General features: G+C 33.5%; 1 protein-coding gene across 1 annotated transcript in view; it reads right to left on the bottom strand.

Annotated features, from left to right (window-relative positions):
- The window catches only part of LOC130892854 (lutropin-choriogonadotropic hormone receptor), a 46,124-nt gene that overhangs the window by 9,524 nt on the left and 19,405 nt on the right, over positions 1-17,195 (bottom strand). The window contains exons 2-13 of the mRNA XM_057798530.1: positions 14,504-14,760; positions 10,483-10,557; positions 10,232-10,309; positions 10,099-10,173; positions 8,271-8,336; positions 8,141-8,209; positions 7,797-7,871; positions 7,624-7,741; positions 5,204-5,394; positions 4,198-4,395; positions 1,141-1,436; positions 790-1,018 (exon numbers count right to left, since the gene is read on the bottom strand). Of these exons, the coding sequence (XP_057654513.1) occupies positions 790-1,018; positions 1,141-1,436; positions 4,198-4,395; positions 5,204-5,394; positions 7,624-7,741; positions 7,797-7,871; positions 8,141-8,209; positions 8,271-8,336; positions 10,099-10,173; positions 10,232-10,309; positions 10,483-10,557; positions 14,504-14,760 (1,727 nt within the window). The remainder of the gene's footprint in view (positions 1-789; positions 1,019-1,140; positions 1,437-4,197; positions 4,396-5,203; positions 5,395-7,623; positions 7,742-7,796; positions 7,872-8,140; positions 8,210-8,270; positions 8,337-10,098; positions 10,174-10,231; positions 10,310-10,482; positions 10,558-14,503; positions 14,761-17,195) is intronic.

Here is a 17,195-nt window from a genome sequence, read left to right as displayed (position 1 = left end):
AATAGTCGCACAATGATGAAATTGTGAAGCGTCTGTTTTCTTTCAACTTTTCGTCCACTTTCTGCACCATATCTTCATTAACAACCGAAGGACACTCACTCCGTTCTTCATCATGCACATTTGTGCGGCCATCTTTAAATGTTCTCACCCATTTTCTTACCATTCCATCACTCATAATTTTTTGTCCGTAAACTTGACATATCTCACGATGAATATCGATCGGTTTTACGCCTTTAGCACTAAGAAATCGTATAACATTCTTCACAACTTCCCAATCGGCGGGACCCACGATTGTCGGAGGCATCTTAAACACTCAGTAAATAATGTACAGAATGAAGAATCAGACTGTAATGGCGTCAGTGCGTAGACAAGAGATGTAGGTAACCAGCGCGCATGTGCGGAACACCGACCTTGGGGTTGCGGCGGCGGAATCGCAAAACGGTACTTATTTAAAAAATATGGCTCGTATATTAAAAACATCCATTTCCTTGGAGAAAACAATTGAGGAATATGATGAAGAAAATATAAAACAAAAAATGAAGAAAATTGTGAAATTTCTAGTAATTTAATATAAAATTTCGATTTTTTAAGACCACAGGGAACTGGAGGCCTCGAACGGGGAAATCCGAAACAAAGTATAAAGTATAACAGACTCACAAAACAAGTCTCCAAACAATCCCACAAGTAGAAATGCTGAAAATTATACTGAAACCTTATAGATAAAATTTTTATATTTGCGTTAACGAATTTTATTTGGTATTAGCAAAATATTTTCTATATTACACTTACCTTGTACTGCTGTAGTTACTGACTCGAAGAATTGGTAAAACCGCCATAATTATTGAGTAAACCCAACCGCCGAAGAGAATGTAAAATGCACATTTGATAGTTATACGTTTAGTGAGATAAATGGCGTATGTAATTGCAAACCATCGTTCTAATGTAACGACCGTTAACGTGTATATAGAGAGATGACTTGAAAAAACTGTCAAAAATCCAGCTAATTGACAACCGATACCTTAAAAATAAATATGATTAAATAACTATTTCTATTAATTAGGGATCGTTCATAATCCACGTGGTCATATTATAGTCATTTTGGGAAGTCAATTCACATAATACAACGTCAATAATACTTACCGTATTGCCAATTGAACGCAAAATTAAAATATTGTCCGACAGAATGGAAATCCATAGCGGCTATCAATAATAAGTACAATCCCATACAGAAATCCGCTATCGCTAAATTCAAAATTAAAAAACGAGATACGTTCATGTCACTTTGACTAAATAAAAAAACAATTATAACAGCCAAATTTCCTAGCAATGCTAGTATTACAACACACCATACCGATATTCTCAACCAAGACATGCCCATAATGTCTTCACATGGATTTAAAGCGTCTGGATCTGGTAAACATTCAACTTCCGGCATCCTGCAATAAATTAACCAAATCTAATTGATTCCTATATCTTATATATTAAAAACATTGATGATTTCCATTCCGAGTCCGTTCAGGCGTTCTATCTAATCGATTTGCTTAATTTTTTTTTCAATGAAAGATATTTCATCTATTTTTCACCATTCTCAAGTTATACTCAAATGCGATTTCCCCCTGTACATTACTTATGGGAGTTTTTCTCATACACACGTTCTATCCTCAATATCTCAGGTTCTAATATAGCTACAGAGTTCGTTTTGGTTTAAGAGCACTCGCTGAAACACCTTCTTTCTTTTGAGTTTTTGAACACTTAAATCGGTTGAGTTGGAGAGGAGCTACGCGCGGAGATTCAATGTGGAGTTATGGATTTTTGTAGGTTTTTGGCAATTTTTCTACATTCAAAGATCTATATCTCAGGTTCTAATACAGCTATAGAGTTCGTTTTGGTTTAAGAATACTCGCTGAAACACCTTCTTTCTTTTGAGTTTCCGAACACTTAAATCGGTTGAGTTGGAGAGGAGCTACGCGCGGAGATTCAATGTGGAGTTATGGATTTTTGTAGGTTTTTGGCAATTTTTCTACATTCAAAGATCTATATCTCAGGTTCTAATACAGCTATAGAGTTCGTTTTGGTTTAAGAATACTCGCTGAAACACCTTCTTTCTTTTGAGTTTTTGAACACTTAAATCGGTTGAGTTGGAGAGGAGCTAGGCGCGGACATTCAATGTGGAGTTACGGATTTTTGTAGGTTTTTGGCAATTTTTCTACATTTAAAAATCTATATCTCAGGTTCTAATATAGCTACAGAGTTGTATGTAGCCCTATCACGTGGGAAATCGTTCAAAAATGTCAAGGTACAGATTAAACCAAAGGGTCGACGCACAGCCAATGTTGTTTGGAAGGAAGTGTTGTGAAATTACATAGTCTATTGTATTATGAACAATGTAGAAATGATGGCTGATTTTTTGACCGTGCCCCGATACTTTTTGTATACCTTTGACAACATAAGTATTGATTGATTTTATGACGAAGCTATAATTATTCACATAGTCACTGCTGCTACCCTTGCTTTAGAATTTAGCATAATCATTTTCACCAATCGTATTAACTTTTGAAGTACTTGTAGTTTTTCCATGTCCTTTATAATTGTCCTCCTTTTCAGACTGTCGAAAGCTTGTTTGAAGTCGATGAATAACATTTGCATACTAATGTTGTGCTTTTTTTCGATCACTTGTTTCATAGTTTCATGTTTTATATGTCCAAAACCTTTTTGATATTTCCCTACTTCTGGTCCCTCTACCTTTTTAAGTCTTTTATTTATTATTGTTGTAGGTATTAAGCAAACTAATACCTCTATAATTGCTACATATATTGGGATTTCCTCCCTTCATTATTGGTATAATCAATCCAGTAGACCACTCTCTCGGCATTGTTTCTGTTTTCCATACTCTTTCTATGATCCTCATCTTATTTTTTGCTTTATCTTCCTCATATTTACTATTCCGTCTGGCCCTCTTGTTTTATGCTGTTTCAGTTTGTTGATTATATCATTACATTCCGTTTCCGTCGGTTTTTCTCCATTTTTTAGTATTGTACCATTACCACTTATATCATTTTCTTCGTATTCACTGTGTTCTTCCTTTAATAATTCTTTGAAGTACTGCATTCTTTTTCTTAAATAATTCCTATACCAGAGGCAAAAATAATATTAAAATTCAGTGGTGTTGTATTCTTATATTTGCTGCTTTGCAGTTGGTAAGGACTCAATATAAGCATCACTAATAGATCAGAAGTACAATTAGATCACAATGAAACGTCACTACCAACCCTAAAACACAGTTGAAAGATGCAAACAACCCTAAAGTTTCTTCAATCTATAGTTAATTCGAATTTTGTTGCTTTCTTTTTATTTGAATAAATATATTATCCTTTGAGCTTTTATTTATTGTTTTCAGCAATTTACATTAATTTTGATGATTTTGTTAATGATTCAGTCAATTACTTTAATTATTTTTCAGGTTTTTCCAATTCTCACACCATTTTTTTGTGTTTTGTGAATACCTTTTCTCGAAGGACAGTCTCCAACCATGTTATATTTTTGGTAATGTCTTTTCCGAAGCCCCTGATGATACGTAATCACTTGTTTGGAGATTGAGATATGTACATATTAAGTGATAAATCAGCGTCACAAAAGCTTGGAGCTCTTTTTAAGTCCAAAAAGCTATATACTTTCTTTAGTGTATTGCACGCATATTTGGAGTTCGGTTCCAAGCATACCCTGGGGATGCTCGACTCAATATAGAAGAGAGAAAGTTGACTTAAAGACGATCCAGATCTGACCAGAAACTTGGACAGCTTAGAGCATAGAAGAATTCTCGCTGACCTGACTCTCTTTTGCCGATACTATTAGGGCAGATGCTCTTTCGAGATATACAAAATAATCCAGTTTAGAGCAGTATTTGGAAGACCTACTCGACAGGCAGACGTGGATCATGAACACTAATTTCACCAGCAGACGCTCAGGATGTCAATTTATTCGGGACTTGTTTCTTTGGAGAAGTGCAAGTCGCTACAACCTACAGAAGCTCAAGATCAATATCCCCAGGCATCTGCACACTTAAGGCACCACTTAAAATACTCAAGCGTAATAAGTATTACCCTCTCGTGCTTGCTTTTTTATATAAAAAAAAAAATGAGTAGAACCTCACATGTTATAAAATTAAATTCGTTACTAATCATAATCATAATGTATTACCTAAAAATTATATTTCCGCAATGAGTGGCTAGTTGAGTATCATTTACTTTGGTGGCATCTGAGTGAAAAAATCCATCGTATTCTTCGTCTTCTTCATCAACCATCATCGTATCAATAATTTTGCCTTTTTCTTCTTCTAATACTTTACCTTTTAATGGTCGCAAAATATCTTCTAAATGACCCCTTGATAACCGTTCTCTGTAAAAAAAAATGTTTACTTTCAAATAGTTTATCTTCGAATTCATGTTTTCATATTTGTTTAACAAAACTTAAGCATAAGATATTTTTTTACTCTTTATAAAAATAAGTCAACCAGTGGCCGTTTAAAACAGCCACAACGCGTTCTGTGTGCCTCGCGTTTGCCAGAACGCGTTGTGGCTGTTTTAATATAGCCAGGACCCGAATGAAATTATTTTAGATGACATCAGTTCGCGTAATATAATGCTACTTATTAATAATCATTTGGTAACAAAGTAGTACAACATTCATTATTTAAATAAATGTTTAATGACAACGTTTTTATATATGTTTTAAATCTATATAGTAAATAGTTAATATAAATAATTAACGTCGTTTTAAGGTGAAAAAGTGTATTACTAAAATCAATCTTCGCTGCATATCCACCTATTTATTTGTGCATGAGGAATTGTCGTGGCATTTTGAATTGAATTGAACTTTATGTTTTACGCAGTTAGGTTAGGTTAGGCTATGTTAAATTAGGTTATGTTAGGTTAGTTATATTAACTATTGACTATATGGATATAAAACATATATAAAAACGTTGTTATTAAACATTTATACAAATAATGATTATTAATAAGCGGCATTATATTACGCGAGCTGATGTCTTCTAAATCTAAAATAATTTCATTCGGGTTCTGGCTATATTAAAACAGCCACAACGCGTTCTGGTAAACGCAAGGCGCACAGAACGCGTTGTGGCTGTTTTAAACGGCCACTTGCCGTTTTCGGTCTGTGAGCGTACCATATACATTTCACCACTTACTGGGACGATGGCCATTCTTTGTGAATAGATCTTCTTTTTCTTTTTAAAATACCAGAGCCGGATTTTGCAAGTTCCATGCAAATTTTTTTCATATTATCAGCGAATTGGGCGTGCTTGCCCGGATTGTGTTGGGCGGGATATTGGAAGGCACAACAGTGAAAGGAATGTGTAAGTTTTGCCGTTTTCAAATTCTAAAAAAAATATGCACGATTTTATTTTGAAACTTCCAAACTAGTATAAGTATAATTATGTATTGAGGACGGTTAAAATTCAGAAAAAGATAATTTCCAGTGCATTTAAACTGTAATTACGAGGATGTATTGATATCTAGTTAGCCTAGTTCAGTTCCATGCATAAACAAAATATTGCGTTACCATAGCAACGAACAATAAATTATTAGAAGTGTCAGTGTAAAGTTTGACGTCAAAAAAGTGAACCAGAGTTACGCAAAAGATTAAAAGAAAAAAGATGTCCACCGAAATTAAAAGGGTTAAGAGGTAACCAGATTTACGAAGATATGCTTAATACCCTTGGTGATTAATGTCCTTCGTATGCGACCGTGAAAAATTGGACTGCAAGCTTCAAAAGAGGTAAATTTTCTATTGAAAATGATGACCGATCGTAAAGGCCAGTTTCTGTGTCAGTCCCCGAAAATATCGATGCAGTTCATGACATGATTTTATCAGACCATCGAATTGGGCTAAAACGGATATCTGAAGCACTGAATATTTCATACGAGCGCGTCAATTTGGACATGAGAAAAATTGCTGCAAAATGTATCCCTAAATGTTTGAATGTTGAACAAAAGCGTGCAAGGGTAGAAGCATCGCGTTCGATCTGTGCTCGATTTGAAAACGATTTAGACTTCTTAAACCGAATTATTACTATGAATGAGACTTGGGTACATTTCTAGGATCCAGAAACAAAGCAACAATCAATGGAATGGCGACACTCTGGTTCTCCAAGACCTAAGAAGTTTCGTGTCCAAAAATCTGCTGGAAAAGTTCTTGATTCAGTTTTTTGGGATTGCCTTGGAGTAATCATGATTGATTTTTTGGATAAGGGTAGAACAATAACTGGAGATTACTATTCGACATTACTGACCACTCTACGGGAAAAAATTTGAAAAGAAAAGACGCGGAAAGCTATCCAAAGGAGTTTTGTTTTTGCAGGACAACGCCCCTGCACACAAATCTCATGTTGCCATGCAAAAAATTCGTGATTTAGGGTTTGAATTACTAGAACACTCCCCTTATTCACCAGATTTGGCTCCAATAAGGAGGTAATAAAAGCTGTGAAGGTCTGGTTTGCAGAGCAAAAAGAAAAATTTTTTTTGATAGGTCTAGAGACGTTGCAAGTTCGCTGTAATAAATGTATCCAATTAAGAAGAGAATATGTTGAGTAATAAATTATTTTGACATTGAAATTTTGTTTGGTTCTATAGTAGGCTAAGAATTTTTCAATATATCCTCGTATGATAAAACAGGGAAATTTAACAACAACAAGTCAAAATATTAGTAGAGAAGTGGGAAAACTATCAATATCATAAAACGTGGTAGTAAATTTTGAAATAGGGTAGTTTTCGAACCCAAATTTTCATGAAGATACATCTTTGACATCTGAATAAACCTGTACCGTTGCAAATAGTAAAGAGAAGCTGCCTATTGTGGTTAAATATTCAAGAAACTAAGGTTTCAATTTCTTAAGTTGATTATAGAGGAGGAGATCGAAGAATCAAAGAAGCATCATGGCTAAAAATCAACAAGAGATTGGACGAGTATGCCAGAAAATCCAACTAAATTCAGTAAATGACTAAATGAATAAAAATAATAGGGAGTTGATAGAATAATTGTAATAGAAGAGATTAGATGTGTACGCATATTAGGGAACCATGTACACCGTGACCCAAAAGATCTAATGTGTCCCCTTTTCTTGCTGCGACACTGGGAAGTCCAGTATTTACAGCTGATTTATCAAACCCCCTCTGCATAAGCTCCCAGTTTTAGGGATTTGGAGTTCCGTAGTGCACAACAGAATCTGTACGTTGCATCATCTGTCTAACGTGTCTATTGAGGTGATGGGATCCCTATCAATATTCGTTGTTCTTACTTAGGTCGATATATTCGGCAGACCTCCTCTAGTTATAGTTTCCCATGAGAGTATTTGCCTGTCTCATCGTCTGTAGGTTATCGCAGTAATTGGTTTTATCCCTATCTAACCTCTTTTTCAATGTTTTTGCTATAGTTCTGTAGCTGATACCACAGAAGGGTTCAGGTTCTATGAAGGGTTTGTCTGCCCCTACTTTAGCGAGTATTGAAGGGGTGGATATGATGACACCTGTCAACTGGAGAGTATCAACATTTTGACGATACAATATTAGAAAAGAATTTACGCTAAAAGTAGAACGGATACCTACTGACCCTCAAATCGTAAATACTGGGAATAGTTTGCATGGTATGTGTATCTTCTATTTTTAAAGTTTCTAGCTCTTGTAATCCTTCGCTTGGTAAACCTTCAATCGATGTTTGAGATAAGTCCCTGAAACGTGAATTTCTTGTAAATTCTTAATTTTTCCTTTTCCGATGATACTTACAAAAGACGTAAGCTACTTATTCCGCTAAAAGCCAGATCTCCCAGTGTCTTCAAGTGAAAATTTGAATGCATTTGTCTATAAATATAAAAAAAATATTACTATATCAAACTCTTTTATAGTTTTCAAATTAATTTCAGAACAAGGATTATGTCAAAAGAATGAGTATCACGATACTGTTAAAGACACCAGTATACAAATGTTAATCCTACACTTGATGATGAGGATTAATAGATAATCTAAACTAAGACAAATATTCCAGACTTTGATGAAGTTTTATATAAAGTTCTTTAGGAATGTTGCAGAATGATCTTCTACTTTTTTGAAATAAAATAAATATAACTTACAATTCTGCTATTTGAGATCCATTGAAAGCGTAATCATCAACAGTTTGCAAAGGATTGAAATTAATTGTACTGTAAAAAATTATCAATTAAAATTCAAAACAAAAACTATAGGGATAAACAAAAAACTTACACTTGTTGAGCCGACACCTTAATGGAATTAGCGGATAATTTTTGTATATTATTATGATCTAAATCCCTGAAAATAGTGTTTAAAAAAATGAATAAATATAGGCCAGGAGCCACCGTTAAAACTGTGGAATTTTGTATTAATCAACGTCGATTTTTAAGATAATTTGGATTTAAGATATCTACTTACCCCCTTACTCAAAATGTACCTTGTACCGAAGGGTGTTTTTTATTTTTTAGGGGTGAAAATCACACATAAACGTAAAAAATTATATATCATCGATTTTAGCATGTATTTGAGTATAATACAGTTCAAATGAATTATATGTAGATCTGTTGATATTCTCAAATAAGTTTATGATTAAACGGACTCATGCAACCCCTCTAAATCATCCCCTAATCAAATGAAAACATAAAAAATAATCTCAACTATTCTTTTATAATTCAAAATTTTTTAAAAGTGTATTTGAATTGAATTGAGAATATTTCGTCAGTATTTTTAAGAAGTGTTGCTTATTAAATATTTCAACCCTTATGAAACCCACCTTAAATGACCAAAAATTTCAAAATTGCAGGAATTTTTTTACAGAAATAATACAAAATAAAAATATTTTTAAAATCTATAAATCTATATCTATAGAAATGATATAAAAAACAATATTGAATTATTATATTTCATCATCATTAATATTATCTTCTTCTTCTCGTTTGTGCTAGCTGTTGCTCTATTGTACGCCCCACGTTTCTCTTTTTCTAATGCTCCAAAATTCGTGCTCCGAAATTTTGAAAAAAAGGCAGTTGGTTTTTCGACAGTAACTTGATCAATTTTGAAGCTAGAAACTTTTTTAATAAAGCATTTTGTAGGAGTTTTCAAGTACTTCAATGTCATATATATAATTGAAACTTGTTCCAACCCCCGGTTCCGAAAACGGTGCAACTCAAATAGGTTGCACCAGCCACATTTGGTACGCGAATACCAACTTTGAACTAATGTATATCCTTCAATTTTTATGATACATAGATTTACAAAAGCTCAAAATTTTTGACAAGAAAAACCCTACAATTAATATTTGATACGTTTTATCAAAACATGATTAGTTTTTGCTTTATTCAAGAAAAAGTCAAGAATACGGAAATGCAGTTTAATCAATTATGTTTTCAAAAATAAACATTCAACACCGGTCAAATCACATGTATCAGATCAATAATAAATAAATAAAGTTAATAGCAAGTGGATTACGATTAATTTCAATTATGGAGGTAATGGCGAGGAAATAATCATAACATTTCTTCAAAAAAGTAAAACTAAGAAATCTTATTTTTGTTATAAATGAGACAACTCTTATGCAAAAGACTTTTGACAGTACGCATTTTAAATGTTTTTTTATGTAGTTTGAAAAAGATCTCTTGAGTTTTTTCCAAAAAATTCATTAGTTTCAAGTTATTTGAGGCTAAAGGTTTTCAATTTCGGGGTTCCGAAATAACTCAGTTATTATTGAATTTATAGAGGTTCTTAAAAAACGAATCTGTTTGTTTTTTATTAGCTACAATTTTGTTTTTAACGACTTTGCTGCTAAAATGAAAAACGTTAAAAAAATATGCGTTTTTTCAATGAAAAATGAACAGTTTCAATCGTTAATATCTCCAAAGTACTAACTTTGAGTTAAAGCTGCTTAGAATTCGTCAATCTATCGAATTACGAGATTATTTGCATTTCCAGGAAAGGGTAGCTACACCTTCATACCAATTTTCAAGAAAATCGACCTTGATTATCAATCAAAATTACACGGGAAATCTTCTGGTATCTGGCCTATATTCAGTTAACTACTTACAATAAAAACATTGTATTATTAGCAGGTAGATGATATAAATCAGGCACTTCCATTAATCTAGTCCAAACAATTCGGCTGTAAATGAAAGAAAAAACTGGACCATTGTATTTTTAATACAATAAATCGTACTTACAGAGAATAAAAAGTGTCAGATGTAACTCCCAGTAGTAATCCATTCAAAAACATAATTTGGGGTGCATTCGATATGTATCTGTGATAATATCATTAAACAATATTAATATAAACTATTTTTATTGTAACATGGGCTTAAATAATATCTTTCTATGACTTTTCAAATCATTATTATTCTATTAATAGTTATAGTTTTCAATTTTTTATCACTGATCGAAATGAATTAAACTCACACTATAATCAAATACTTACAGTGTTCTTAAATTGGGCATATCGCTAAAAGTTCCATCTTCAATTACTCGCAAATTTGGCAAATGTGAAAGTGTGCTGAAAAATGAATATTAAATTATATTAACTAAGATTGCTTTGTTGACCTAACCCAGGCTTTCGACATGGTGAAACTCATAGACGTTATACGCATTCTACTGGAAGATCGAGTGATACAAATAGTCAAGAGACTAAAGTCACCAAAACTTTCATGAATACAGCACGATAACACACCTACAGATGACATTTCAATAAGAACAGGGTAACAGTGACAGACAGACGAGAATGGTCCCAGAAGTGCCTGGTCCAACAAAGAAAACAGAAAACTTTTTGATAAAATATATTTATATTTCAATCTAATTTCTTTTCAACTCTATAAACTTCTCCCAGCAATGTTTAAACTTCTCTATACCCTTTTTATAATAAGAATCGTCCCGCTTCTCAAAATAGCCATCAACTGCCGACATTACCTCTAATTGTTGGCAAATCTTTGACCATCGTGCCATTTTTTCAAGCCTGGGTGAACTTGATTTGATTTGATTGATAATTTTGACCATTGCAATAACGGATGTGTGAGCTGGTGCATTATCTTGATGAAACAACACTTTCTTCTTAGCCAAATGCTGCCGTTTTTGCTTGGATTCTTCGTTCAAACGTTAATAGTTTGCTTAACACTTGCCGTTGATAGTTTTTCCTTTTTTAAGATAGTCAATGAAACTTATTCCACGCGCATACCAAAAAATTGACGCCTGCAGATGGAGCGGTCTTTGGTTTCTTTTTTTCAGTCCATTGTTTTGATTGATCTTTTATTTCGGGTGTGAAGTGATGGACCCACGTTCAATCCATAGTTATGAAACGGCACAAAAATTATTCGGCTTTGTTTCTGTAAAACATTGCCAGACACTGCTGTGTTTGTTCCATTGCGACCAAAGCTTTACCCATCTTTGGCACAGCTTTCTCATGTCCAAATTTTCAGTTAATATGTGATATACCGCACTTTGTGGAATGCCTTCTATGTCTGCTAGCTCTTACACTTTGAGTTAACGATCATCCACTACCGCTTTGTAGATTTTCTTCAGCATTTCTGCAGTCGCCACCTCATTTGGTCGACTAGTGCGTTGCTGGTCTTCGCAGATCGTACGGCCACGTTTAAACTCTGCTATCCAATATTATAGTGTTGATAACGAAGGATCAGTCTCACCCAGAGTAGAATCTAGAAACAACTATCGCCATATTTTGGTTAGGCAAGGTACTTCTGGACCCATCCTTGTAAGTCCAATGCTTTTCAACCTTGTCCTAGACCGCATAATAAACGGAGTCAAACCTGCAAGAGAATACACGATGGGACCAAGCGAGTTACAAATTTCATGTTACGTAGATGATGCTGTCATCTTAGCAGAAGGCGAAGACTACAAGGAATGCTTTTCAGATTCAACAAAATAGTAAAACAGTTTTCATTATGAAGATATTTATCCCAAAGACAAAGTCTATGACAATAAGTAAAGACCCAGTACTCTTCAAATTAGCGATAGACGATAAAATTATAGAACTTCTATTATCTAGGAGCTATAACATCAAGTAATAGCAACGTGTACGAGGAAGCACGCGTACAAGCTAACAAGGCCGCCAGAATCACCGGGAGTTTGCGCCACGTTATATGGCGTGTTCACCTCAAGCAAGATGCGTGTATACAAAACAGCTGTAGCTAAAAAGAGAACGGATACAAGCAGGATAAAATACTTCCCCGAATAACTTTGATGAAAACTCTTAGATCAATAGCCGAAGTAACCCTTGGGGACAGAAAACGCAGTTCCTATGACGTTAGACAGTCCTGGGACCAGATAACTGATGTAGTCAGATAGCTACTCAGCTACCAGAAGATCTGCATGAAGATCTCCATATAGATGGGACTAGTCATGGACATTGATAATCCCAGATCGAGACTGAAACTGGAGAATATAAAGCAAGCCCTCAAATAAGTTAAAGAAGAAGAATTTCTGGAGCTGTTTTTGATATTTATATTAAACACGCTACCACTACACCAGCACTCATAATTACTCTGTCTGATGCGTGTTTCTATAAGCAATTTTTTAGAGACTGAAGGTTAATAGTTTACCTGTAGTGGTAGTACAAACAGTGTGTTCAGTATTGAATTTTATGATAAATAAGTGTGTGTTAACCAAAGTGTGTTCCAACCACAAATTCGAAAACTTAGAAAATTTAGTTCTACTATCTTTCTTGACATAGTAAAAGTTTTTGATCCATTGTCAGTTTAGTATGAAGAACTCAAACATAAAATGAATCGATTACTGCCAAAACAGTATTCAGAATTATCATATTATATATATCAGAAAGATATTCTAGAATTGAACAAAAAATATTCTGAGAAATCGAAGACATTAAGGCAGGAGTACCCCAAGGAAGTGTATTAGACCAAGTTCTATACCTATTATATTGATAGTGATATCCCTGGGTTAGAACAAGATACATTTTCGCAGGTGATACTGCAATCATGGCTGTAGGAAAAACACAAGAATAAGTTGCAAAAAAACTACAAACTTCGTTAAATCTAATCAATATTTGGTTCAATTGTTGGCGATTTAAATTAAGCGAAAATAAATATGTACATGTTAATTATACTAAAAAAAAAATAATATTAATTAGAATAAATATTACTTAAATTCCATATGTAAACTCTACAATGTAATATCAATAAATGTACGAAGGCTGTTTGCCTGAAAAATGGATTTTCAGAGGTAGACAAAACTTTGGCTATATAATCTGCCAAAATATAGAGAAAAAATGTTTTGTTACAAACACTGTAAACATAAACAAACATGAAAGTATGAGCCATACTAATTGAAATAGTTGCAGGGTAGGTTATTGTTATGAAAATTCATTCATTTTATTTTTTGATCTTACCTCGTAGCCATACAGAGGTTATTAATACATAACTCATGAAACGTGAGGAACCATATGGAATAAATCAGTTTGAATATGAATAAATTAGGACCAAAATTACAACCTAGAGTAAAGCTATAGATTAAACCAAAGTTTAAACTATGGTTCGAATTCTTTATTCTTGGTTTAAATAAGATTCCTCTATTTTACAAGTCACAGTTAAACCAGCGGGTGTAATTTGGGCGCTAACCATCCTTCTTTACCTGTCTGACCAAGAAGGGTAGATAATCCGACATGTATTTTCGGCGCTAAGAAGTGCAGGTAGGTCGAGTCATAAAATAACCCAATAGAGGGAAAGTTGATAGATTTTTTAATAGGTTAGGTTAGGTTAGGATAGGTTATGTAAATTTCTTATTTTATATGTAATATGTACTTAAGTACTAAATAAAAATATAAAGAAATATAAAATTTACTTTATTCTGTAGAGTGTTACAAAAATGTTGTGAGAAACTTTATTAAGGGCACATTTTTCATTTAAAAAAAGTGCAAAGTAGCCCGCTCTAAATCGTGCGATTTCTATGAAGAAGTACTTTTGGTTAACCTTGTGAAGAAATACAAAGACACAGTCGAAAAAAGTGATCTGGTAACTGATAAAAAAATTGTAAGGAGTTGGCAAGGGAATTTAATAGTGAAAATAACAAAAACGATCATGTTTTCGATATAACCACAACAAATTTAAAAAAATTGGGACAATTTAAACATTCTCTTTAGAACTAATAACTTTTTGTTTTATCGACGCGTCGACTATGTTGATAATTTCTTCATCATCATCGTCGCGTTCAACAAATATAAAGTGCAAATCATTCTACCAAAACCCTTTATAATATTGTAAAAATGTTATGTTCGGATTTTCCGTTTCAAGTTAAACTGAAGTTTAAACTACCTCCAGACCACCGGTAGCGTTTAACCCAACGTTTGTAAACGTCATCTATAAAACGTGAAAAAAACGGTATCTGTGGTTTAAACCACAAAACATACCCAATCCGGTGTGCTCTGTGATTTAAACTGACGTTTGAAGTTTAAACTTAGAGAGGTTATCACTTACACGTCTCTCATTTCTTCTCGATATGGATCAAATTCTCTTTTCGTGATATGCGTAATCTTCGCATCTGTAATACTTAATTTCATAAGGGATCTTGATAAGTTGTTGGGTATTTCCAGAAGATCTTTACCATAACAGTGAACGTTGGTATGTTGACTATTTTTGAAATTACAACAAAACGTTATTTCGTTTGGGAATGGTTTTCTTGATATGCATGATGCAAGCGTTATTCCAATGAGAAATACCATGCAGATCATGGCCTGAAACAGAGAAAAAGAACAGAGTTAATTAATCAACTGAGGTGAAATTTTTTGTAATTGATTGAAATTTCACTAACATATAACCGGAAATTATTGTAGTCTTCTTTTTTCCGCTGAATCATGATAATTTAAAGGTAAAAAATCGATTTATGTCGGGAAATTTCATTTAATTTGTTTTGCAGAAATGAATTCAGTTGTGTTCGTGTTCGCCTCATCAACTCAGCTCAGTTTGCTTTTTATACTAATGGATTTGATATTAATTGTATTGATTTTATAAAAATAGCAGCACTTGCGGACACGTTCCGTTGTTGATAATAAAATAGACGCTTCCAAGGCGCGCCTTCTCATAAAAGATGAATTTAATATTTCCAGAAAGTATATTGGACTCCTGTAAGTGAAATGATCCATGTTCTATCCATTGTCACATATCGAAGCAAATTTCAGGTTTAAAATGATTAAAAACACTACTGGGAATCATCAATTAGTTGTTGTTTATGGTCCAACACGTTCTTTTGATATCTGCTTATAATTTTAGTTGAAAAAGTGCAAGTTTTTCTAAAATGTACCATTTTTCCATATGGTATGTGACATACTGGTTGTATAGGTATAAGGGCTTAAACTTTGACTTTTAAGCAACGTTACATTCGTCTTCTTATTTTTCTTCTTTATATTTTTTTAAAATTTAGACTTGCTTCTTCTACTTTTCATCCTCTTCAGAAGTTGAAGTATAGCTTTTGTGCCTTCTCTTGGGAGATCGACCGGGAGGTCTCGTTGAAGTTGGTTTTTCATCCTTTGCCCATTCAGCCCATCGATTTTCCATCATTCTATCGAGGTGGTCTCTCCAATATCATCGTCTCGATATCCTCAATCTCCTGAACAGTTTTGCTCATTATTTGATCTCTTAGGTTCATTCCTTTATCTCTGTTGCCCTCATCATGTTCTTCGTTTTTGTTTGTTTTGTATATGTGACTTTACCATCGGTGAATATTTATTTGTTTTTTCATATGAGGTTTCGCAGATATCCAGAGAGTCGTGAAGCCCTTATTTACTTGGGTTCGTACCTCTTTTCATAAGCATTTGGCGCGACTCTAAATATGTACATTGTGAATAGGGTTCACAGTTAGATTTCATCTTGTAAGCTCTTTATACAGATATCTGCATATTAAGGGTTTGGGCTGTTGTTTGGTACCGATAAAGCAAACGCTGTAGTTCATTCTCGTTATCGGCTATCAAGATTAAGTCGTCGGCGTAGTATAATATCTTTATTGCTCTTCTTACCATCTTATACCCTCCAGAAGTTTCTTTCAAGCTATTAATTGTTTTATCCATGATTAAAATGGACAAGAGTGGGCTGAGACTGTCACTTTGTTGAATTCTTGTTGTGTTTTGATACATTCATAAATAATAATTCCTAACTATCATGAAGAAATGATTGCTTAATCTGGTTAATCGTAAAAGATCACTGCAATGTGGACCGAATTTAATTAAATAAGCAAAATGAACTAAAATCGTAATCTCCACCACTGCCGCAATGTTTATTATCATATTGTATTTTGAGCTAAAACGGGGTTGTACAAATAATAACCAATACAAACACCTACTTGTTTTGCATTAGAATTTTGGTATTTACTTGTGAAATTCTTAGGATCACTCTGTAAGATATAATTTTCTATTTGAATATTTAATGAGGCTACTGTGCTGTCAGACATTAAGAAATAAACTATAGATGAATTATTTGAAAAAGCCTGTCGTCGACTTTTAACAGTTTTTTCTTGCCAAAATGTATTTGGTGTATGTCACTCATTGGTCCATGTTTCATTCAAATAAAAACTATTTCTTCTTCGGTTTTTACATTTTTAATAGTCTTCAGGTAATTCTTTCTCCATACTACAAGATGGCTACTTTTTATTACTTTCTGCAATGCTTTTTCCAGCGAAAATCTAATTCTATGAAAGTTTCCATGGGGTAATCCTTATAATCTCGAAATGTAGTTAAAACTTTGTCTACAGTCGGATATTGTTTTCTAAATAATGTACTTTTCTTTTAAGTCTTTCGTTCAAATGATTTTATATTTGAAATTTTGGTTTTCCTGAAGCTTTACATGCTGATTGAAATTCGCCACATTTGTCTTCATTCATAACTATAAATCGTGGATTTCCCAACACCAAGCGTACTATAGTTCTATAAATACTATAATAATATAATAATATGTTCAACGCATTTTTTCCAAAGTTTGACGGTCAGCTGCTGGAACTTTACGAGTTCTACAACCTCTTTACTTGGTTCTGGAGACTAATTACATTTTCGTGATTCTGATTTTACGATTGCCCATATTAACTCTATAGGGTTAAATATGCAAAAGTAAAGGGGTAGTCTGAGAAGAGTATGACCCTGTTCTTTGCACAGTTTATCAATATAATAAATTTCCTCTAACT

Source organism: Diorhabda carinulata, chromosome 4 (assembly GCF_026250575.1).
Source record: "Diorhabda carinulata isolate Delta chromosome 4, icDioCari1.1, whole genome shotgun sequence".
In the NCBI taxonomy this organism is placed as follows: domain Eukaryota; kingdom Metazoa; phylum Arthropoda; class Insecta; order Coleoptera; family Chrysomelidae; genus Diorhabda; species Diorhabda carinulata.
The sequence above is the reverse complement of the archived record's forward strand: the minus strand, read 5'-3'. Positions and strand labels throughout refer to the sequence as shown.